This window comes from Nicotiana sylvestris, chromosome 7 (assembly GCF_000393655.2).
Source record: "Nicotiana sylvestris chromosome 7, ASM39365v2, whole genome shotgun sequence".
Taxonomy (NCBI): Eukaryota; Viridiplantae; Streptophyta; class Magnoliopsida; order Solanales; family Solanaceae; genus Nicotiana; species Nicotiana sylvestris.
Window position 1 is genome coordinate 100,162,046 of NC_091063.1, and position 25,458 is coordinate 100,187,503.

Below are 25,458 nucleotides of genomic sequence, written 5' to 3' on the forward strand. Positions count from 1 at the left end.
TAGAATGGGTACTATCAGATTTGATTACGGTACGTTTGGAAGAATAATGTCACTAATCAGCTTAGAATTTGGCTATGATTTTTGTCGGATGTGAGAGCTACATGACTTATTGATCTATTGAGTGGTTATCAGTTTCTGCGTGTTTCTTTCATCATTTGCACTGTGCGAAGGGTTAGAACAAGATTTTATTTTATATGAGGTTTGTTACAGGTACCATATTTGTAATTGAGCAGCAATTGTGGTCGGGAGTTATGCTAGGAGTATCTTAGCTATGTGGTATATCATATGATTACCTTCTTGTAACGACTCGGCTGGTCGTTTCATGAGTTACCACTCCGTTTTCTCTATTTTTTCTTCTTTATGTACTGTTCAACTGTATTTTGTGGTATCGGGTTGGTCGGTTCGGGTTCGGAGTGGTTTTGTAGTGAAATGAGACATTTAGTCTCTTTTGAGTAAGCTTAAGTTGGAAAAGTCAACCGGATGTTGACTTATGTGAAAAAGGTCTCGATGTGAAATTTGATGGCTCAGATAGCTTCGTTAGGTGATTTGGGACTTGGGAGTGTGATCAGAATGTATTTTGGAGGTCTGTGGTAGATTTAGGCTTGAATTGGCGAAATTAGAATTTTGGCGCTTTCCGGTCGGTAGTGAAAATTTTGATATCGGTGTCGGAATGGAATTCTAGAAATTGGAGTAGGTCCGCTGTGTCTTTATGTGTGTGCAAAATTTTAGGTCATTCGGACAATGTTTGATAGACTTTTTGATCAAAAGCGGAATTTGAAAGTTTTGGAAACCTTAGGCTTGAATTCGAGGGTGTTTTGATGATTCGATGTTGTTTTGAGTGTTCCGAAGGTTGGTATAAGTTTGAGTAGTGTTATGTGACTTGTTCGTATTTTTGGTTGAGGTCCCGGGGGCCTCAAGATGAAGTCGGAAGATTTTCAGAAAGTTTGGGTTTGGAAGTGAGTAGCTTCAGCTGTTACCCTGTCATAACCGCACCTGCGGATTGGGGACCATAGGCGCGAGATCACAGAAGCGTTAGAGAAGCCACAAATGCGGCCATGAGCAAGAAGTCCATAAGTTGCATGTGCTGAAGGTTGAACGTACCTGCGAAACCGCAGGTTTGAGGCGCAGGTGCGGCTCCAGTGTAATAAGTGAAAACCGCAATTACGGTTGGTTTGAATGCAGAAGCGGTACCGCGGGAGCGAGAAAAGGACCGCAGGTGTGAAATCCCTACGCTAGAATGTATATAAGACCTCCTTCACGAAATTTGAGTTGTTTCCACCATTTTTATCCGGGGTTGAATCTTTTTGGAGGGTTTTGAAGAGAGAATCAAGGGGGTTTCCATTGGGGTGAGTTTCTTAAATCTAAAACACGATTCTATGTTGATTTCAGTTGTTTAAGCATGAAATTTATGAGATTAAGGGTGAAAAATTGAGGAAGTTAGGGCTTGAAATTGGAGAGGTAAAATTGGGGATATGAGGGACCGATTGAGGTCAGATTTTGATGTTCTTGGTATGTATGGACTCGTGGGAGGATAAGAATTCTATTAATGTAATTATTATCGGATTCCAAGATGTAGTCCTAGGGGTCGGGTTTGATCAGTTTTGGGATTTTTGATGTAATTTGATTATTTTCGTATGGGCTCGTTCCATTAGCATATATTGATATTATGATTATGATTTTGGATAGATTCGACACGCGTTGAGGCCGAGTCTAGAGGCAAGGGTGTCGCGGAGTAGTATTTCATCCGGTGTGAGGTAAACAACGATTGTAAATGACCTGAGGGTATGAAACCCCAAAATTTTGCATTGTTTTGATAAATCAGGTGACACACATGCTAGGTGACGGGCATCTGGGCGTGCACCTATAGGGATTGGGACTTGGTCCATCCCGTGACGACTGTATAGTCGCATATTTTGATATATTGTATATGATATCCATGTGTTTTAGAAATTGGATTGATAACTTGGGCTGAATGCCATGTTTGGGGCCTTTGTACTGAGCTATTTAGACACTTAGGGATATTTTACTACTTTCCTCACACTGTTTTGATTTGAAGCACATCCTTAGTCATGACTTACCTATTTATTGTTTAATCCGGTTTCATCAATTTACTTCTTAATATATGAAAACTGTTTGGGCTGAGTTTCCCTGATTTTCACTGATATGCCCAAGTGGCCGTGAGGTTAATGATTGAGAGAGGTTGAGGACCTAATGATGAGGATTATATATTTATTTGGATCGGGCTGCACGCCGTAGCGATATTTACATGGATTGGGCTGTACGCCACATCGATATGTATTAGATCGGGCTGAGGCCATAACGATATGACGCTTGGGCTGTAGGAGCCCCTCCGGAGTCTATACACCCCTAGTGAGTGTAGTCGACTATAAACTATGGATCGGGCTGCACGCCGCAATAGTTATTATTTTAGTTACTTACTGAGTTAGCGTACTCACGTTACTCTCTGCACCTTATTTGCAGATCTAGGTGCCCGAGCATCACAGTGAGAGCTTCCAGCACTCTTAGAGTCGTATCCGGAGATCACAAGGTAGCTGCACGACATTCGCAGCCCTGCCTTTCTCTTTCCTATTCTAGTACTTTGTATTTTCAGACTTATTATCTATTATTTAGATAGTGTTGGGTTATACTTAGAGGCTCATGACTAGTGACACCAGATTCAGAATGTGTTATTGTATTTTCATACTAGTTTCCGCATATTTCTATTGATATATATATTTCATATGAAAGATTCGAGACTCAGTCTGTATTGGAAAAAAAGAATTTATTAAAAGATTTCGGTGTGGTAAAAGTTGAATTGGCTTGCCTAGTACTGTGATATACGCCATCACGACCGGGATATTTGGGGTCATGACAAGTTGGTATCAGAGCCTAAGTTACATAGGTCTCATGGGTCATGAGCTGGTTTAGTATAGTCTCGCGGGTCGGTACGGAGACGTCTGCACTTATCCTCGAGAGGCTGCAGAACCTTTAGGAAACTTCACATTCTTGAAATTACTGTCATGTGAATCTGTTGATTTTAGTACTAAACATCTGTTATTCTATTCTCTCACAGATGGTGAGGACACCTGCTACCGGTCAGGATCAATGACCACCAGTACCACCAGTTGGGGCCACTAGAGGCCGAGGTCGCGGTCGAGGCCGTGGTAGGGGCAGGGGTGTAGCCCGCACAACAGCTAGGGCAGCACCTGTAGATCCACCAGCAGCCCTAGTTCATGATCAGGTACCAGTTGTGGATGCTCCAGCAACACCAGCTCAGGCACCGACTGTACCTATTGTTATTCTAGGCCTTCTGGAGGCTCTAGCTACGATTCTATCAGTATGCACTATCCTGGCTTAGGCGGTCTCAGTTACTACAACTGCAGCTACTTCTTAGGCCGGGGAAGGCACTCAGACTCCCGTTGCTCGCACACCTAAGCAGGTTGTGCAAGGACTTCAGACACCCCTTTTTGTGAACAAGTTTGGAAAGCCAACCCCAGTGTGTCAAAGTTCAGAGGAGTCTCATGGACTCCTAAGCAATGCTCACATTGGAGGGGCAAGACCGTAGGTGTTCTAAGAATAGGAGTTGAAAATAGGATATAGTTATGGATTCTCGGGAAGTAAAGAGCAAACATGGTCACTCAATTCTAGTGACACAAACAAAGGTCCCAGCAATCAAACAATATACAGGAACAAGATCACTTAGAGTTTCAACTTAGTTTATTAACTGTTACTAGGTGAGCATACAGTCATATACAGGGGGATAGCAGGGCTTAGGAGCAATATTGGTCAGAAGCCTGTGAGAGGTGAACATAAGATAGAATGAACATGCTAGTGGAGAAGTAAACAGACATAGGTCTAGTTTATATATAAAAAGTATGCAAACTTGCTGAGGGCAGAAGCACAGGAGTAAACAGGTTGAAAGCAGGATACACATAGGTTCAATCAAACAGAACTAGACATGCTATTGCAGTAAACACATAGGTTGAACAGAAGTATACATGCATATTGTAGTAAACACGTAGGTTTGCTTAAGGAAAAGAAAGGCATGCTGATTATAAGGAAACACATAGGTCAAATTGAATAGCAGTAAGCATAAAGTCTAATTGATCAGTAATGAACATGCTGATTGGGAACAATAATCATGAAGCACATGGATTTAATGAGATAAGTAGACATGCTGGTAACAGGGAACATAGTTGAATTAAATAGTAGTATACATGGTAAGTAGGAAAAAAACATACAGGTTCAGAAGAAAGACATGATGATTATAAGAAAAATTCAAAGGTTTAATTCAATGTCAATAGTGGGAGCATACCAGTTAAGGATTTAGAATAGAAGAGTGAAGCGAACAATATCCAAAGGTCTAGCCCTAGCTTCCAGCCGGCTAGATGATGTAACAACAACTAGTAGAAGATTGTGATAGAGGAAGAGGGCAAGAACTTGTATACTCTTCTATGTCTATGTGTGTGTATTGAACTATTGTTCATGTGTTTGAGAGGCAGAATGAGAAAGTATATATAGCACTTAGAGAGTAGAACAAATAAGGTAAAGAGAATCAAAGTTCAATCAATTAAGGATCAATCAACCAATCACAAAATTAATTTATATAAGGAAGTCCGGAAAAGACCCCTTTAATTGGGAAATAGTCAATTAACGGTCATAACAGGGGGTTCAATTAAGGAAATGAATCAAAACATACCATGTAGGGAGTCAGTATAAAATCCCCAAACTACTGTCGGCTAATTAAGGAAAGTAAGAAAAATAGGGAAGCGGGTCACAAATAAGGAAGCCAGTAAATCCCAACACACTTATTTTAACAGGACAATTAATAGGAAATAATCGGTAAAAATCTTCAAAGAGTACTAATTTCATAGGAAAGAATTATTTGAATATTTAAATAAAAATTAACCAAGTAAGAATCCCAAAGGGTTCTGTTTAACAAGAAAGAAGATAGTTCAAATCCTTAATAGAAATCAATTAATCAAAAAATTCAACAAAATACTGATATTAACAGGAAAACTCATTTAGGTCTTTAAATAGAATAATTTAATACAACTGGCTCATGGAGATAAACACAATATGGAAATAAAATCGAAGAAATCAGTATAACACACAGAATCATCTAGGGTTTGAGCATGCATGCGGAAATTAGTCAAGATAGTGAAGAAACAATTAATAAAAACACTGAGAAGTTAGAAAAATCTTTGAAGAAAAGTCTGGGATGAACCCTAATTTTAGAAAGAGTAAACGAAGTCGAAAAAATTAATTAAATCAAGAGATTTTTAAAGGAAAACACCCAATAATACTTAAATTACTTCAGATCTATAAAGATCTGAGAAGATTCTAACTGTAGTGAAACTAGGGTTTTTCAAAAAATAGTAGAAATGAAGAGAATCGATCGAAAACTCATGGATTCGTACTAGAAACAAGAGGAAATCCATACTCACAAATGAAAGTGGCCTGAGACAGGCCGGTAAACAATTTTCAAGCCAGAACAGGTTGGATTTCCATGAGATCTTCTCAAGGACTCATGAAATCAAACAGCTAGAGGGTATAGGAGACCGGTGGTGGTCGGAGAATGCACAGAAATACCATAGATGGGAGGTTCCCGATGGTAACAGTGATTAGGGTTATGATGAGTTGAGAGAGAATTGGAGATGAGGGATTCAAAAGCGGAGGGGTGTGACAAATGTGTATGGTTAGGGGGTCATTTGGATTAAAAATGGTAAGAGAGAATGGGGGTCGTTGATCTCAAAGATCAACAGCCAACGTGAGAAGGGGTGTGGGTTGGGTAGGATTTTAATTAGGTTAGGTTTTTTTTTAATTGGGCTTGGGTTAATTAAATTGGATTTGGGGGGGGGGGGGTCCAATTTTGGGTGTAAATTAGGGGCTATTTTGTTAAATACCCATTTTACTAAATAAAATAATTTTTAAAATATCTAATTAAATGATAAAAATACTTTTCAGACATGAAGGTGCTTTAAAATAATTATTTAATATTATAAAAATATAAAAGTAATTTTATGTATATATAATGTAGTTATGCATATGCATGGGCTATTTTTGCAAAATATGCAATTATAGTCTTAAAAAATACAAATGTAATTATAAAAAATACAATTAAAATATTTGAACGCTCATATAAATATAAATGAAGAATTTAGATGATTAAATCATCATAAAATAATAGGAGGGATAGTTTTAAAAATTTATGTAATTAAAAAATGCAGAAATAAATGGACTCAGGGCCTTTAAAAATTGTAGAAAAAATTGTAAAACACTTGTGCATGTTTGTAAATGTGTGTACAATATTTTGAATATATTTATGCATATTTAAAATATATGAGGAAAAAATTGTGTATCAACAGCTGCCCCTCTTTACCTAGGAAGGATGAAAGGGTTTTCGGGTAAAAAAATGATGACCGATTTTGACCGAATGGGTGTTTTGAAAAACCTAAAGGCCGAACCCTGGTCTTTGAGTTTCCTACATATCCCTGGTTTTACAGGAATCATGCCATGTGTAGTTCTGTACTCAACGGTGAATGAAACCGACGAAGTTGTTATAAGAATGGTAGCCAGTTTCATCAAAAGGTTCTTTTTGTGAAGGGTGATGTCGGATAGAGTTATGATTATGGGTCTGGAGTGTAACAAAGGGATTATAGGAAAGATATTTGGATATCACAGAGTAAGGTGGGTAATTAATGGGAATCGGTTATAATGGCAAAGTGAAAATGGTATGAGCGGAAACCGGAGCAAAGGCTGCTCCTGCTTGAAGAACGGTTACCTCCTGGATTACCCGTAAAACTTGAAACACAATGCATGTGAGTATATAGATGATGCAAATTCCCTTTGGACCATGAAGGATTGTCTTTGGACAGTGAGAATGACGTCCTTAGACTATGATGTCCTAGGCCATGTTCTCGGGCCATGGGGATGGTGCCTTTGAACCATGACGCCTTTGAATAATGATGTGCAAGCATTGAGAGATCCTCAAGTCATGACATGGTATCTTTAGGCTATGAAGATGATGCCTTAGGACTATGACGCCTTTGGATAGGTTGGCTATATGTCAGCCCATGAAGTGCAGAGTTATGATACTGAAAGTGATAGCAAGACAAATCTTAGTCTTGCACGGAGTTTGGGGTAAAGCTTAGCCCGAGAGAAGAAGATAGTGCCAAGAATAGAGAAACTTTATTCAGTGAGGGACAATGCTTAGTCCCATGAGAAGGCAGTGCTTAGCCTTATGCAAATATGGAGGTAGGGTTTAGCCTCATGCAAGATTTGAGATAGGGCTTAGTCTCATGCAAAGAGAAGGCGATACTTAGCCTTATGCAGATGAGAGGCAGGGCTTAGCCTCATGCAAGATTAGAGATAGTACTTAGTCTCATGCAAAAAGAAGGCAATGCTTAGCCTTATGCAAATGAGAGGCAGGGCTTCGCCTCATGCAAGATTGGAGACAGAGCTTAGTCTCATACAAAGAGAAGGCAATGCTTAGCCTTATGTAGATGAGAGGCATGGCTTAGCCTCAGTCAAGATTAGAGATAGGGCTTAGTCTCATGCAAGGAGAAGGCAATGCTTAGCCTTATGCAGATGAGAGGCAGGGCTTAGCCTCATACAAGATTAGAGACAGGGCTTTGTCTCATGCAAGAAGAAGGCAATGCTTAGCCTCATGCAAGATTTGAGACAGAGCTTAGTCTCATGCAAGGGGAAGACAATGCTTATCCTTATGCGAGGTAGGGCTTAGCCTCATGCAAGATTTGAGATATAGCTTAGTCTCATGCAAAGAGAAGGCAATGCTTAGCCTTATGTAGATGAGAGGCAGGGCTTAGCCTCATGCAATATTGAATACAGGGCTTAGTTTCATGCAAGGAGAAGGCAATGCTTAGCCTTATACAAATATGGAGGCAGGGCTTACCCTCATGCAAGAACAAAGAAGAATAGAAGATTTCTTAGCTGGAGATATATTTGCGTCTAGTGGCCTGATCGTTAAGTCTTTGGTATGTGTATGTTTGTGAATACTTCTGTTATGTTCACCATGCCTGCATCCAAAGAAAAATTGTAAGTTTTATAAGGGGAGGTTGGTTCGTGCCTTCGCCTACTGGCTTTGCTTCACTCCATTCTGGAGGCCTTTGTTTGAGTTGCCCTATATAACACCTGACTGTCACGGAAATAGAATTTTCAAAAATATGCATTTATTGATAAAAATGGAGTTATTTTTTTTGGAAAACATAGTGAAATATCAAGTAATTTTAGATGAACTAGTGACTGTAACACATTTTAGAGACATTGTGCTTTCTTATTTTAAAATTTTGAGGGTCCTGCTCAAAATTCTGCCCCAGTTTGGTAAATGGTCCTTTGGCCATTTACGGGCGACGAAACTTGCTGAATCTTTTCCGGAATTTTGAGAATCTACCCCGGTTTCTTAACTAATTTCTGACTTTCTGGCATATGATGGCCTCGGCTGGACTTGCTCTAGAATTTTGAGGGTCCTCCTCAAAATTCTGCCCTAATTTCTGGTTCTGAGGGAGAATGAAATTTTATTATGATATGACTGAACCCACATGGCTGCCTATGTATCCCCTCTCAAATGGAAATCGGGTCAAACATAGTTTAGTTACATTGGATGAAGTAATGTAAACAATCTAAACATAGTATCTCTTGACTGCATCTGAATTGATTGGTTTCGGCCAAACTTCTCCGTCTATTTCAGCAAGTATGAGTGCTTCTTCTGTTAGTACCCTGTGAAACATGTAGGAACCTTTCCAGTTGGGAGAGAATTTCCCTTTGGCTTCATCTTGATGCGGGAAGATCTTCTTTAGCACCAACTGTCCCAACACAAACTGTCTTGGTTTGACCCTTTTGTTGAAAGGTTTTGACATTCTATTCTGATAAAACTTATCATGACATACTACATTCATTCTTTTTCTATCTATAAGAGCCAATTACTCATAGCGGCTCCTTATCTATTCTGCATCGCTGAGTTCGACTTCTTGTATGAATCTTAAAGAAGGAATTTCTACCACTGCTAGAATGATAGCTTCGGTACCATAAACTAGTAAATAGAGAGTTTCCTAGTTGATGTGCGGACTGTAGTGCGGTACCCTAATAAGGCAAAGTGTAACTACTCGTGCCATTGTTTGTGGTTTTCTACCAACTTCCTTAGTATCTTCTTGATATTCTTTTAGCAGCTTCCACAGCTCCATTCATTTGAGGTTTGTATGCTGTAGAGTTTTTGTGCTTGATTTTTAAGGTTTCACACATGGCTTTCATCAAGTCACTATTGAGATTGGCGGCATTATCAGTGATAATGGACTCGGAAACTCCGAATCGGAAAACAATACGATCCTTGACAAACTCTGTGATGACTTTCTTGGTTACAGCTTTGTAGGATGAAGCATATACCCATTTTGTAAAGTAGTCAATGACCACTAAATTGAACTTGTGCCCGTTTAAAGCAGTGGGCTCGATCAGACCGATGACATCCATTCCCCATGTAGCAAAAGACAGAGGTGCACTTGTTGTGTTGAGCTCATTGGGTGGTACCCTTATCATGTCTGCATGTACCTGACATTGGTGGCATTTTTGAACGTATAGGATGCAATCCGTCTCCATGGTCATCCAAAAAAATCCAGCTCTGAGTATTTTTTTGGTTAGAACAAAACCATTCATATGTGGTCCACAAGTTCCGACATGTATTTCTACGAGCAATCTGGAAGCCTCCTTTGTGTCAACACACCTTAACAGCCCTAGATTAGGAGTTCTCCTATACATGTTCCCTCCGTTTTGGAAGAAGTGATTGGATAGCCTCTGCAGCGTGCGTTTCTGAGTGTGGTTTGCCTACTCTGGATATTCTCCTCTTGCCAAATATTCTTTGATGTTGTGGAACCAAGGTTTGCCATCCATTTCCTCATCAACATGAGCACAGTAAGCCGGTTGATTATGGATCCTCACCTGGACAGGATTAATGAAATTCTTGTCTGGATATTGTATTATTGATGGCAAAGTGGCCAGTGCATCTGCGAACTCATTTTGAATTCTGGGCACATGTTTGAATTCTATCTTTGTGAATCTCTTCATTAATTCCTGCACATGATATAAGTATGGCAGTATCTTGGTGTTCTTTGTAGCCCATTCGCCTTGAACCTGATGTACTAGAAGATCTGAATCATTGATTACCAGCAGTTCTTGTATATTCATATCGATGGCTAGATTAAGCCCCATGATGCAAGGCTCATATTCCGCCATGTTGTTGGTGCATGGAAACCTATACTTCACAGATACAGGGTAGTGTTGACCTGTTTCTAATACCAAAACCGCTCCAATGCCCACTCCTTTGAAGTTTGCAGCTCCATCGAAGAGCATACTCCAAACGTCGTAAGCTTCAGTAATGTCCTCTCATACGATGATACTTCCTTATTAGGAAAATACGTTTTCAAGGGTTTGTATTCCCCTCCCACAGGATTTTTAGCAAGATGGTCTGCCAATGCTTGTTCTTTGACCGCCTTCTGAGTTACATAGACGATATTGAACTTACTTAACAATATTTGCCACTTGGCTAACTTCCTGGTCGGCATGGGCTTCTGAAAGATGTAATTTAGAGGGTCCATCCTGGATATGAGGTACGTGGTATAGGCACAGAAGTAATGCCTCAATTTCTGAGCCGTCTAGGTCAAATCACAGCAAGTGCGTTCCAACAGAGAGTATTGTGCTTCGTAAGGTGAACTTCTTACTCAAGTAGTATATGTCATGCTCCTTTCTCCCTGTCTTGTCATGTTGTACCAAAACATATCCAAAAGCTCAATCTAATACAGATAGATAGAGTAGCAAAGGTCTCCTAGGTTCTGGCAGGACTAGGACTAGCGGTGTGGGCAAGTATTCTTTGATTTTGTCAAAAGCCTTTTGACAATCTTTGCTCCAACTCGTTTCAGCATCTTTCCTCAACATTTTGAAGATGGGTTCACATATAACAGTGGACTGTGCTCTGAAGTGACTGATATAGTTGAGACATCCTACGAAGCTTATTACGTCATTCTTGCTCTTTGGTGGAGGTAACTCTTGAATAGCCTTAACTTTGGACGGGTCCAACTCGATCCCTTGGCGGCTGATAATGAATCCCAACAACTTCCCTGTATGAACCCTGCATGCACATTTTGTGGGGTTCAATTTCAGATTGTACCTTCTTAACCTGTCAAAGAATCTTCTCAACTTTGTTATATGATCTGTGGCCCTCTTGGATTTGATAATGACATCGTCAACATACACCTCTATTTCTTTGTGTATCATATCGTGGAAGATGGTTGTCATGGCTCTCATGTATGTAACCTCAGCATTCTTTAGACCAAAGGGAATCATCTTGTAGCAGTACACTCCCCATGGTGTAATGAAAGTTGTTTTCCCCGTGGTGATAACCCGCGAAGCAATCTACAAAGGATTGGAGTTCATGCTTGGCTTAATTGTCGAATAGGATGTGTATATTTGGCAGTGGAAAGTCGTCCTTGGGACTTGCTCTATTTAAGTTTCGATAGTCAACACATATTCTGACTTTCCCATCTTTCTTCGGAACTTATACAATGTTGGCTAGCCAGGTTGGGTACTCAACTACCCTGAGTGAGGACTTTGGATTTGATATGCTTAGTGACTTCCTCCTTGATTTCCAGGCTCATGTCTGGTTTGAATTTTCTGAGTTTTTGCTTCATTGGCGGACACATTGGATTGGTAGGAAATTTGTGAGACACTATGTATGTGCTCAAACCGTTCATGTCATCATATGACCATGCAAAGATATCCTCATATTCCTTAAAGAAATGGATGTACTCATCCTTCTCTATCGGTGATAAGTGAATGCTTATGCGAGTCTCCCTGACGGTTTCGGCATCTCCTAAATTTGCTGCTTCAGTTTTGTCCAGGTTGGACTTAGGTTTATTCTCGAAGTTCTCAACCTCTCTGATAATTTTCTCAGGTATTTCATCTTCTTCTTCCGAGTCACTATCCTTATGTTGTATTGTCTCATTACATGTCACAGTCATAGGTTCACTAGGAACAGTAATAATAATGTTGTAGAAAGAAAAATGTGAAAGATAATAATGAATTATAATAGCCATTCAATGATAAAAAAATTGAATATATCCAAAACAAGTACGGCTCGATGAATCGAGCAATTATTTTGAAACAAAACGTGTCTCTTAAAAATAAAATTACTAAAAACATCTGAAATGCCTAGCGTGGCTATAGAAAAAAATTTAGGCTAAATGCCAAGCTACCTAGGGACTCGGTAGGCCTAGGATCGTATGGCAGTCCAGTTTCTGACAATGACTCCTTTATCCATAGTCTAAATGGTGAGGCCTTTTTCCTCCTCCTCCTCAATTATCACACTGCAATCCATATCCTCGTCCTCTAGTAACAAATTCCTCAGCCCAGCTAAAGCTTCTTCTTCTACAGTTCCCCATATTATATCAGCCTGGTGAAAAGTCTGTCCCAGATGTGGCACTGGTTGCTCGAGAGGGTAATAAGGACCACGCCATGGACGTGACCAATCATCATACTCTTGCCATGTATACTGGTATCCGAGCCCGAAGGTTGTACCATGACGTTTCAACTATATTGGTTTAGTAATGCCCTGGAGATTCTTCCTAAGCCCTTTGTCGGGTTCATACCCAGGCCATGCCAGTATGATTTCTATTTTGTTACTCCACCATTTGTCTTTCTCAACTGCATTGACATGTTCGATGTGGTGATAAGTTTCCCCTCCTAGCCTTCTTCTGTTCTCGTATAACCGGGATGGTTTGACTGGTGTAAATAGGACTACCTACATCTCCGTGAATGATCACCTCCTGATGGTTCCATTCAAACTTTACGGCCTGGTGTAGTGTGGAAGCCACAACCCCAGCGACATATATCCAAGGTCGACCCAATAGAAGATTGTATGTAGTTGATATGTCAAACACTTGGAATTCAACATCGAACCAAGTTGGTGTTGATACCCAATTATTTCCTATATATTTTTCAATATGCAAAATACCTTCAAAATAGCATATATATATATATATATATATATATATATATATATATATATATATATATATATATGCATATATAAGCATGTCCAAGGTTTTTATTATTTTTTCCATAATTTTAAGATTTTAAATAAATTTATTTTCTCCCTTTTTAACAATAAAACCCCACTAATTATTTCCAAAATTATCATTTTAATAGTTCACCTATTAAATTTCTATATTTATGCCAAAATATGGCTAAATTAATTTTCATATATTTTTATAATGATATTTAGTATTTTTAAAGCTAAATTACACATAATTATAATATTAGCCCTTTTTAAGATTTAATTATGTTTTATATGCATAAAATTGGGTCCTATATTTTTCAATTGCTAATTATATATTATAAATCATTTTATCATTTTAAAATTATTTTTCAGAAATTATTTACTAATTTTATAAATTAAAAAACGGAAAAACTGACTATTTAAATTATAGTCAAATTGGCTTTCAATTGTAGCCAAATCGGACCCCTAATTTTCAACCCAATTTGCAATTAAAAAAACCGACCCACACCCAATCTACCCATACCCAAACCTGGAACCCACCTACCCCATTTAATCTCAACTGTTGATCTCTCAGATCAACGGTCTACACCGTTTCTTTCCTTTTTTTAATCAAACAACCTCCCAAACCCTACCCCATTTTTCATTTGAGCCGCCTCTGAATCCTCTCCTCCTATATTCTCTCTCATACACCTTCAAACCCTAATAACTATCCACCCTTCTCCGGTCACCTCCCTCGCCAGAAACCATGGCCTCTCATCATCTCTTGGCCCCTGCTTCACTCCATGCCGGTTTGATACTACCCTGAGGTCCTCAGGTGAACCTGGAGCGGTACAACTCTTATCCATGGTCTTTCATGCCTTTTTTCGGCCATCCATGACTGTTCGAGTAAGATCTATGACTTTTTCCGGTTAAACCCAATGACATTTTAAGGTCCTCTCATCTTCTTTGGGTTCTCTGAAACCTAACTCTTGAGATTTTCCACCTTTCTTTAGATCTGTCTTAGATCTAGGTATATCCATGAGTTTTAACTGATTTTTCTTCATCTCTACCATTTTCCGAAAAAAAACTAAATTCGCTATTGTTCGATTCTTCTAAGATCTTTCTAGATCTGAGGTGATTCAAGTATTATTAAGTGTTTTTCTTTTAAAACCTCTTGTTTTAACTAACTATTTTGAATTTTTAATCACTCCTCCTAAACCGGGTTCATCCCAAGTTATTTTTCAAGGGATTTTCTGATTTCTAAGTGTTTGATTAATTACCCTTTCATCTTCGTGACTAATTTGTGCAAGAATACGAAACCCTAGTTGATTCTATACGATTCCTTCAATCTTTGATTCAATTTTAGGTATTTTTGTTGTACCAGTCGTGTTAGTTTACTCTATCTTTGGACTTAAACATTTTTCCTTGTTAAATCCGGTATTTTTGTGGCTTTCCCCTAATTGATCTACGTGTTAGAGTTCAAACCCGCTTTTCTGGCTAAGTACTATATTTTCTTTAAGGCTTACTAGGTTTAATATCTATTATATGGGATTTGAGTAATTCTCTCCGGAAATCACTATTCTTTTGAAGGTTTTGCTGATTACTTTACTCTATTAAGATTCGTGTGCATAGATTATATTTATTTCCTTGTTTATGACTTTAATTGATCATCTCTGTCTTAATTGATTGCCTGTATAATTTTAGGATTCTTACTGATTCTTTATTTGGTATGATTTGGACTCCTTGCCTTAATTAAACCCTTGTTGTTACCATTAATCAATTACCCCAATTAAGGGTGTCTATTCCGAACCCCTTTAGGTGATTTGATTTTGTAATTTGGTGACTGTCCCTAATTGACTGGCTTCTGATTCTTTACCTTATTAATTCTACTCCTAAAGTGCTATATATACACTCTTGTTTTACCTCTTAACACACGGACAATTAGTTCAGGATACACATACACACACACAACTCTCTCTTCCTTCTCTACTACTTGTGCTAACTCCTTGTCTAGCCGACTGAAAGCCAAGGCTAGACTGTGGAACACTACTTGCTTTACTTTCTGCATTTTGCTTCCTTAACTGGTATGTTCCTAGTTAAATTCTGAAACTCAACTCTATGTGATCCTTGTATGTTAATCCATGTCTCCTTCTGTACTAACTTAATGGCTCATGTATTTAATTGCCCTTCTTGTTTACTGCTTTATTCAGCATGCTTAAGTTTTGCCCTATCTTGTTCAAGTGTAATCAGCATGTCTAATTGAGTTTTGTTTATTTCCCTCAGCTAATATGCCATGTTAATATCAAAGACTCCTAATGTACTTGATTAACACTAAGTGGCATGACTAATTATGTAGACCCCTGTCCTCAACATGACTACTATGTCTTATTATTATTCTAATTTCAAGTATGATTCCCTTGTTAACACTTTGAAGTAGTAATGTTTGTGTTTTGAAGGCCAATTAGTTCCTACTTGTTCTTTGTACTTACTGGTCTATATGCATCTCTTCTCTGCCATGTTTATGTGTTTCTGATTTGGGCCCTCTATGTCCCCAACCCCTTACTTCCCTGCTTGTGAATGTTGAGATGATACTATTATTTGAATTTATTCTGCGTGTGCTGGCTTGTTCCAAGTTGTTGTTGCTCCTATCCCCTTCTCATTTCAAAACTATTGTCCCTAGGCAACTCTTCTGTTGTTTTGCAAACTTATTTCAAACATGCTTTGACAAAACTGTTTCCAACTCAACCCTTTTAAAACTATGCCAAGCACTCTCACATGTACTCTTAAACCACTAGGTTTTGCCCCTTTTGTGTGAGCCTTGCCTTAGGACCCTTGAGCTTCCTCTGAACTTGGATACATAAAATCTAGCCTTTTCCACACTGAACTTACTCTGTCTTGGCTATGAAATCTGGGTGTGAGCACTGCCCAGGATCCCTTGAGGTCCTTAGGGAACTCTGACACACCCGGATATAAGAAAGACTATGGAACAATCTTGGCACTTGAAGTGATTTATTACATAACTCAAGGAGGAAGTCCTAATCAGGTTTCCTATAATGTAACTTCCTTGTTTTTTATTTCTTCTTATGTAATTCATTTCAATGTTGGTCTATAATAAGTTGTTAAAATCAAGTATTGGGGTGGCTAGTGAAAAGGGGATAGGGTAAATATGCATGCTATAGTTGCTAAGGGTAGAAAACATGTTATTAGGTTTATATTCCTAAGTGCGCAATGGAAACCATGCTTAGGATTCATACACGCATTAGAAATCATGCTCTTAGGTCTCCATGTTTATTGTTTCAACATGTGAACACTTACAAATTCATGTGTTAAAATCTTCTAATAACTAGCACTTTACCATTATGTTATGCGCTGCCATGTACACTAAGAGATCCTGCCTTAGGATAAAAACAATGCTAATAAACATGTCATTTCCATATCTTCTGCATATTCTGAAAGTATGTAATACTTATGCATTTTAGAAATCCTGCTCAGGTCCTGCATATACATTATTCTGCATTTTTGTGCACTATATATCATGCCTTTAGGATAGCATTCACATCCGCTTAGGCATCTCTAGTGCTGGTAATAATTCCTGAATTCTGATTATTTGGAATAACAGGTTTAGTAATACAATTCAAACTGCCTACCCTAAGTAACCCTAATAACTGGGACACTGTTTTACACCTAGGCAAGCCTTAGGTACTGTCAAAACTAGGAACATGTTTCTTTATGCTGCTTTATCAACTGTTAAAATCAGTAGGCAAGCCTGATTCGGACTTCTTTTTTGAGTCATGTAATAAATCTGATTCTGTTGTTGTCACTTAGATACCATGCATAGGATCTGAATTTAGACCTTAATTGTGTATGAGTCATGTTGTTTATGTGCACTGTATGTGGAGTTATATTTGAGCATTTCGTTTATCTTCCATGCTCCATTTAATTGAAGTCCTACTTGTTATTATATGCCGCCTTAGTATTTTGCCTGTAAACTTAAGGGTCTGCCTAGAACTTCCCACTTTTATAGGATAAGAGTCCTAAATTTCTCCGGGACTGATAGGAAGGGACGGGTAACAACATGCAATAGGGGTCGAGACCAACCCTCGCTTTCATTACCTTCACGGGGCGGGAAAGGGTAGATATGGATATGATGACCGGTGCGTTAATACCTCGTGTAGCCCCTCTCTGAGGAGTGTCATACCGGGTATTGCATTGATGTGATCCATATTATAAGCAAACCTAGGACACCCCCCTTTACATTTCCAAGTATGTTTAGATTGCAATTCTTTTCAAAATCTTTCTTTTTATTTGTCCTTTTTCAAACACTTGTGTGTCTAAACTTAAATTCCTACTATTTGAGCCATACTTGTTTGTTTGCTATTTGTACAAATTCACAAAAATAGTTTGGCCGGGAACCACACTAGTGGATCCTGAGGGGTGCCTAACACCTTCCCCTTAGGATAATTTCAAGCCCTTACCCTATCTCTGGTTACCAAACGTAGTTATAAATGAACCATATAGGTGCCCTAACGCACCTTAAATCGTTAGGTAGCAACTCTTCAAAATTGCAAACCCCCTTTCCAAATGGAAAGAGTTTTCATAACCAAAAATGTCATGAACCCGATACCTCGAAGGAAAAAGGTGGTGCGACAGCATGAAGACTCTGCTGGGAATTTTTAGGCTTTTACCATTTCATACCGTTTTTGTGAATTTGTACCTCTCCTATGTGCAATTACTTGTTTAATTCCTTTAAGCATTTAATTTCTTTTTAAAAGCAAAACTGACATATCTTTTTGTTTCCTTCCTTTATAATTTCTTTAAATTATAAAACTACTTTATTTATTGCTTTATTAACGTTCAAATACATGTCAACATGTTTTTAATTATTACATAATCATGCTCAACACCATACTCCACTCATGCCAAAATATTATAGCAACGCTTGATAAGTGGTTGCGCTCTTCCTATATCATTACCCCTTAAATCGGAAAGGCTTATTTGTGGTAAACCTAGTCCATCAGCGGTGCAGTCGACAGTCCCGTGCCTTCCACCCTTGAGTTGTCCACTCAAGGGTACCAGTCTAAAACCCCATAGAAACCTTACTTTGTTTAAATTGCACGTGCATCATGGTCAAACCTAGCGGGTCAGTTATGTCGCCCACATAATGATCCTTTAAGATAGACTTGTCCAAAGTCCACTGGATTTCTCTAAACCCAAACGGATATCATCACGCTCTGTGCATTTATTTGGAGAACTAAATGCTTCATTCTAATTGTTGATGTTAAATAGTTGAGTCCGGTGGGGGTATGATCTTAACCCTTTTGTTTTGCAGAAATATGAGGTACGAAGTCCCCAAATTCGGCATGGTCACCAATATCCACCCAAGATTGCTAAGTTGGTGGAAAGATTTACATTCTAGTTACAAAACCCTCGTCAGAAAATATCAGGTAATCTGTCATCCCTCCTGGAGATCTAACATAACAACATGATAATAGAAGCTGCTACCTTATTTTGGGATTGTGAAAGGGTCGTGTTCCGCTTTGGGTACATCGAGATGACACCTTTTCTAGAAGAGATAGGAGGGTTGGCTGGTCTAGTGTGGGAAACTCCGGATTTGCTGATGCTTGAGAACCGCAGAAGCAAGGATTTCCTGAAAATGATAGGTTTGAAGAAGAATGCAGAATTGGTATGCCTGAAGGAATCGTAAATCCCTTTTGACTACCTGTATGAAAGGTACGGTCACAGCAAATCATACCGTACCTACCATGACAAGCTTGCCATCACGTCTTTGGTACATATCCATCGTAGAGTTTTCGTCTTCATATTTTGCTTTCTTGGTCTGATCGTGCTTCTAATGAAGAAAGGGAGAATCCATACTAGGCTGGATATGGTAACCAAGACCCTAATAGAGGGGATTGGTGGGCAGACATTCAGCATTGTACCCATGATCATCGCAGAAATGTACTGAGCCTTAGAGAAGTGTCAATGAGGAGCGAAACACTTCGAAGACTGCAATTTACTACTTTAGCTTTGGCTCATGGAACATCTCCAAAAGGGCGAATACCGACAAGAAATTCAGTGAAGGGTCTAGGATGATCACATCACTTTCCACCATCCAAAGCAAATGAATTACATCCCCAACATGTTCGCTGAGCCTGAGAATGCCAAAGGATGGGTTGAGCTCTTTGATAATCTGATTGAAGAACAAGTTCAGTGGATGTTCGAGTGGTTTCCGACAGAGGAGTTCATCGCCCGATCCAGAGATGCACTTTTCCTGATACTGATTGGTCTAAGAGGAACATACCCTTACGTACCTCTTCAAGTTATAAGGCAAGCAAGTAGGAAGCAAGTCATACCCAGGGTCGACAAGATGAGCCATCTTCGAGCTGCTTCCAAAATGATGATAGTCCCCACAAGTGCCAAACCCAACACATGTGTCACTGCAATATCGTAATGGGGAAAGACACCATCGAGCTAGATAGATATCATGCCGGTTGTACCCCTTTCTATTCGGGTTGATTGGAAGACAATTGGGATGGTATGCGCCAGCCAGGGTTCGTTCGAGGTCACAGAATTATAGATAAAAAGGCTGAGGCGCAAGTCAAGTACAACCAGCTATGCAAAAGGATCAGTGAATGCAAGAGCGAACACCTTGAGATACAAGAATCCAACCAGAAGCTGATTGAGGAATGGAAAGACATGGCTATCAGTGCCAACAAAAAGCTAGGATACTTGGAGCAAGGCATAGTAGAACTGGAAGGAAAATTTCTCAAGAGGATTGAAGATTTTCAAAAGGCTGAAGGGACCGAAGGCGGACATCTAGCTAGAGCATACCTGTTGCTGGGACTTCGTGAATTGGGGAAGCTGTTCGAAGGAGCCAAGGATGCCGAGTCTGGGGAAGGTCTTTCTGGGACCAAATAGATAGGAATTTACTTTTCGCTTTATGAATGTAATAAGGTCAATGGTCATTAGTGACTTTTATTTCTTGCTTATTTAGTGTCGTTTTGGGATTCGTCTATTTTTATCAATAAAATGAAGCATTTAGCATTCTAAGTTCTCCAAGTCTATTTGTCTCTAGGCCTTCCTCGGGCACAAAAGAGCTTCCCAAATTAGGACGTGCTTTACATTCCCGCACTATGTGTTTAAATATTGCAATACGTTTTATAATCCTCACTGACTTGATTACCTTTTGTTTTAATTTTTTTATTCCCCTTCCCCAAGGTTAGTTCGTGCACTCTGGCTTCATAATTTTATTTCACAAGATCTAAGGGCCTTCCACCCACCACTCCTTTTAGTCCCATTAAAAGCAAGAACAAAGGAAAAATGGAAGATTTAAACAACATCAGGAAGGAGAACACAACTGAATGGGTAGAGGCCACTGATGACCAGGGTATTCCGATTTCTAATTAAAATGTGTCACAACTTGAACAGAAACAGTTGAAATTCCAGGAAGAGCTCGATCAGGTTCGAAATCTAGCAAACCTGTCATTTTCCCTCAGCACCCCAGATATCAACTTCCCCAATGCTTAAAACCCTACACCTCCTCAAAATATCCCAAAACAGCATAATCATCCCGCGCCTCATCATCACGTTGCTCCACCAAAGAACCAATGTAATACCTTTCATACCCCAAACTACACTACACTACTCATCCCAGAATCTCAAAACTCCACAAACGACCATTTCCACACCCATACACCTGGCCACCATAACACTCCTATCTACGTGGAGACCATGATACACTCCACCCAACCTATCTCATGCACACCTGAGTCTGATGAAAAGAATCTGCTTATCAAGAACTTGGTCAAGGAACTTAAGAAACTGACCAGCCAGATTCAGGGCATTGAGTGAAGCAAATGAATTGAAGGGCTGAACTATGAAGACATTTGCATACAACCTAATGTCGAACTGCCTGAGGGGTACAAACCTCTTAAGTTCGAAATGTTTGATGGTACGGGTGATCCAAGGGTCCATCTGAGGACATATTGTGACAAGCTGGTTGGAGTAGGGAAAGATGAAAGAATCCACATGAAGTTGTTCATGAGGAGTTTGAAAGGAGATGCATTATCTTGGTACATCAGCCAAGATCCCAAGAAGTGGTCAAGCTGGGTAGGCATGTCATCTGATTTTATGGATAGATTCAGGTTTAATACAGAGAACGCACCAGACGTGTTCTATATCCAGAATTTCAAGAAGAAGCCCACAGAGACGTTTCGCAAGTATGCTACTCGCTGGAGGTCAGAAGCTGCTAAGGTCAGACCCGCTTTAGAATAGTAGCAAATGAACAAGTTCTTTGTCCAGGCTCAGAACTCGCAGTACTATGTACGGCTGATGATGATTGAGAACCACAAGTTCTCCGACATTATCAAATTATGTGAAAGAATTGAGGAAGTTATTAAAAGTGGTATAACTACGAATAAGGCTTTACAGTTCGGTGGTGTGTCCAAGAAAAGGGACGTAGGGGCCGTAATGGTTGCACAAGTGACCAAGTCTCCCCTCAAATACCAAACTTATCCAACACCTCCACTCACATACCAGCCAACCCCAAATTACTAAGCACCCTCACCTTCATACCAAGATACGACACCAACCTATTAGTCATCTCCACCTCCTACATATCAACCTACTTTACCCAGATACTCCTAACCCGCTTATGTCTACCAAACTTATAATGCTCAACCATCCCACTATCAGTCACCCCCTGCACGCCAAAATTTCCCTAGACCCCGACCTAATTTTGATCGCGGACCTCCAAAACAATATACAGCCATCGCTGAACCCATCGACCAGCTGTATGAGATGCTCAAAGCTACTGGTTATGTCACCCTCATCCCTGCTGCAACCCCTAAGAATCCTTCTTAGTGGGTTAACCCAAACAAATCCTGTGCATACCACTCCGGCATGAATGGGCACACCATCGATGAGTGTCGCTCCTTAAAAGACAAGATACAGTCTTTGATTGATAATAAGATCATTGTGGCAAAAGAGCCTGCTCCAAACGTCCACAACAACACTCTGCCAGACTACAAAGGTGAAGGTATCCACATGATTGAAGTAGAAGATGGCTGGGATCCTGAGGGATCAATCGGGTTGATTGCAGAAGGTGATGACCCAAAGAAACCAACAATTACTCTCAATCCAATGACCCTGGGACTATACAGCCGAGGCGAGAAGGAAGGGAAAGGTCAGGATTGAAGAAACTATCGTAGCATAGGGTATGACAAGGACTGGTAGACTCTATACCCCTAAACATCTAGCCGAATCAAGCAAGCAGACCTCCAATTGGCCACCCATCATTTAGACAGGCCCGGACGACCTTTGGAGGAAAATACAGGCTAAGGAATATTCGATTATTGACCAGTTAATCAAGACGCCAACATTAATATCCATCCTCTCTTTGCTGCAAAATTCTGAGATGCACAAGAATGCTTTGTTAAAAGGTTCTAAATAAAGCATACGTACAAAGTAACATCACTAGTGGGGAAGTGGCTAATATGGTAGGACAAGTGCTGGAAATCTATAAGATCACCTTTCATGAGGACGAGCTGCCACCTGAATGGCTGGGGCACAACAAGGCACTGCATATCATCGTGCAACACGAAGATTATTTCATCACCAGAATCCTGATCGATGGAGGTTCCAATCTTAACATTTGTCCGCTGGTAATACTTAAGAAGTTGGGTAAAGGGCTGCATGAGATAAAGGATGGAGCAATCAATGTGAAATCCTTCGATGGTTCTTAGAGGTCCACCATTGGCGAGATTTTTCTATGCCTGCAGATGGAACCAACCTGGTTCGAGGTCGATTTCCAGGTGATAGATGTACTAGTGTCTTACAACATGCTACTGGGACCATTATGGATTCATGTTGCTGGGGCTGTAGTATCAACGCTGCATCAAGCAGTAAAGTTCTAATGGAATCACCAGGAAGTGATCATTCACGGCGACGGTAGCAACCTTATAAAAAGTCGCTAGACCATTCTGGCGATCGAGGGAAGAAGGAAGCTGGGGGGAGAAACTTACCACCACATTGAGAGGGTCAATGCTATCAACAAAGACAAATGGTGGGATAGAAAAATTGAGTGTATACTGAGTTAGAGTGGGTACGAACCCAACAAAGGGCTCGGCTAGAACCTCCAAGAAATCTCTAAACCCATAAAACTCAAGAAACATGTCACTACCTTCGATTTGGGATGTGAATATACCTAGGAAGAATTCAATAGCTGGTCGCCACCATGGCGCGGTCCTTACTATCCACTAGAGGAGCTAATACCACATCTAGAGCAGACCTTCCAATAGGCCGACATTATTTATGGGTCAGATGAAGAAGAAACACTTGCAGCAGTGAAAAACTTGTTTCTAGAAGACAATGATACGGACTGTTGCGTTATTCTCGAGGAGGAGGGGGAAGAAGGCCCTTCCATAAGGCGATGAGCAGAGGGGAACATCTCAAGAATTGGACCATCAGGACAACCAAAGCCCGGCGAGCCTCGGGGTATCAAGGCTAAAACAAGCATTATTCACTGTTTTTACTAAATGATTTTCTTTTCACATTTTTCAATTCCCGCAATAAGATATTCGATGTTCAAAACAATATTCAGTTATCAAAAGCATTTTCGATTTTTCTTATGAAATAATATTTATTGCTATCATTTTCTCTCCTTGCTTTACCAATACAACATTACTATTACTTGTCTTGATGAACCAATGACTGTGACATGCAATGAGACAACGCAACAAACGGACATTGATTTAGAGGAAGATGCCATACCTGATGAGATTGTCAAAGAAGTTAAGAACTTTGAGAACATACCTAAGTCCAACCTGGACGAGACTGAGATTGTCAACTTGGGAGATGCAGAAAACGTCAAGGAAACAGGAATCAACATTCACCTATCGCCATCAGAGAAGAAAGAATAAATAGAATTTCTAAAGGAGTATGAGGACATATTTGCCTGGTCGTATGATGACATGCCTGGTCTGAGCACGTCTATTATGGCTCACAAACTGCCAACCGATTCAATGTGTCCACTGATAAAGGAAAAGCTCAGAAAGTCCAAGCCTGATATGAGTTTGAAAATCAAGGAAGAAGTCACCAAACAGATCAAAGCTAAGGTTCTCAGGATAGTAGAATACCCAATATTGTTATCCATCATTGTACCAGTGCCAAAGAAGGATGGGAAGGTCAGAGTCTGTGTCGACTACCGGGATCTCAATCTGGTCAGTCCAAAAGACGACTTCCATTTGCCAAATATACATATCCTAATTGATAATTGCGCCAAGCATGAGCTACAATCATTCATAGATTGCTTTGCTAGTTATCATCAGATATGGATGGATGAGGAAGATGTTGAGAAAATAGGTTTCATTACGACGTGGGGAGTGTACTGTTACAAGATGATGGCATTCGGCCTGAAGAATGTAGGGTCCACCTGCATGAGGGCCATGACTACCATCTTTCATGATATGATACACAAAGAGATAGAGATATATGTGGATGATGTTATTATCAAATCCAAGAAGGCCACTAATCACATAGAATATCTGAGGAGGTTCTTCAATAGACTACGTAGATACAACTTGAAACTAAACCCCGTGAAGTGCGTGTTTGGGGTTCTCGCCAGGAAATTGCTTGGGTTTATTGTGAGCCGCCGAAAAATAGAATTGGATCCATCGAAAATCAAAGCCATTCAAGAACTACCACCGCCAAAGAACAAGAAGGATGTGATGAGTTTCTTGGGAAGGTTTAACTATATTAGCTGATTCATAGCGCAGTCTACAGTTATCTGTGATCCAATCTTTAAGATGTTAAAGAAAGATGCCGCCACCAAATGGACCGATGACTGCCATAAGGCCTTCGACAAAATCAATGAGTACCTGTCAACACCACCAATCTTAGTCCCACCCGAGCCAGGTAGACCCTTATTACTCTACCTTGCATTGTTAGATGGGGCTTTCGGCTGCATTCTGGGGCAGCACGATGAAACAGGGAGGAAGGAGCAAGTCATTTATTATCTCAGTAAGAAGTTCACCCTGTACGAGGCCCGGTATTCTTTATTGGAACGCACTTATTGTGCTTTGACTTGGGTAGCTCAGAAGCTGAGACATTACTTCTGCGCCTATACTATATATCTCATATCAAGGATGGATCCCTTGAAGTACATCTTTCAGAAGCCCATGATGGCAAATGCTATTGAGTGAGTTCGACATTGTTTACATAACTTAGAAAGTGGTCAAGGGACAGGCACTAGCAGACCACCTTGCTGTAAACCCCGTGGATGGAGGATATGAACCCCTAAAAACGTATTTTCCTAATGAAGAGGTATCATTCATAGGAGAAGACATTGCGGAATCCTATGACGGTTGGAGAATGTTCTTCGATGGAGCAACAAACTTTAAAGGAGTTGACATAGGAGC

At 39.9% G+C, this 25,458-nt stretch overlaps 1 protein-coding gene across 1 annotated transcript; it reads right to left on the minus strand.

Annotated features, from left to right (window-relative positions):
* Positions 1-9,837: 9,837 nt before the first annotated feature.
* Positions 9,838-10,607, minus strand: LOC138873510 (uncharacterized). Its single transcript, XM_070151980.1, has 2 exons — positions 10,309-10,607; positions 9,838-10,264 (listed from the first exon to the last, which is right to left on the minus strand). The coding sequence occupies exons 1-2, from the start codon at positions 10,605-10,607 to the stop codon at positions 9,838-9,840; spliced, it is 726 nt and encodes a 241-aa protein (XP_070008081.1).
* Positions 10,608-25,458: the final 14,851 nt, after the last annotated feature.

Coding starts and splice junctions, on each gene's coding strand:
- LOC138873510 (XM_070151980.1), bottom strand. CDS start 10,607: ATGGACCCTCTAAATTACATCTTTCAGAAGCCCATGCCGACCAGGAAG. Junction 10,265..10,308: donor TGGGCATTGGAGCGGTTTTG/GTATTAGAAACA, acceptor TGTGAAGTATAG/GTTTCCATGCACCAACAACA.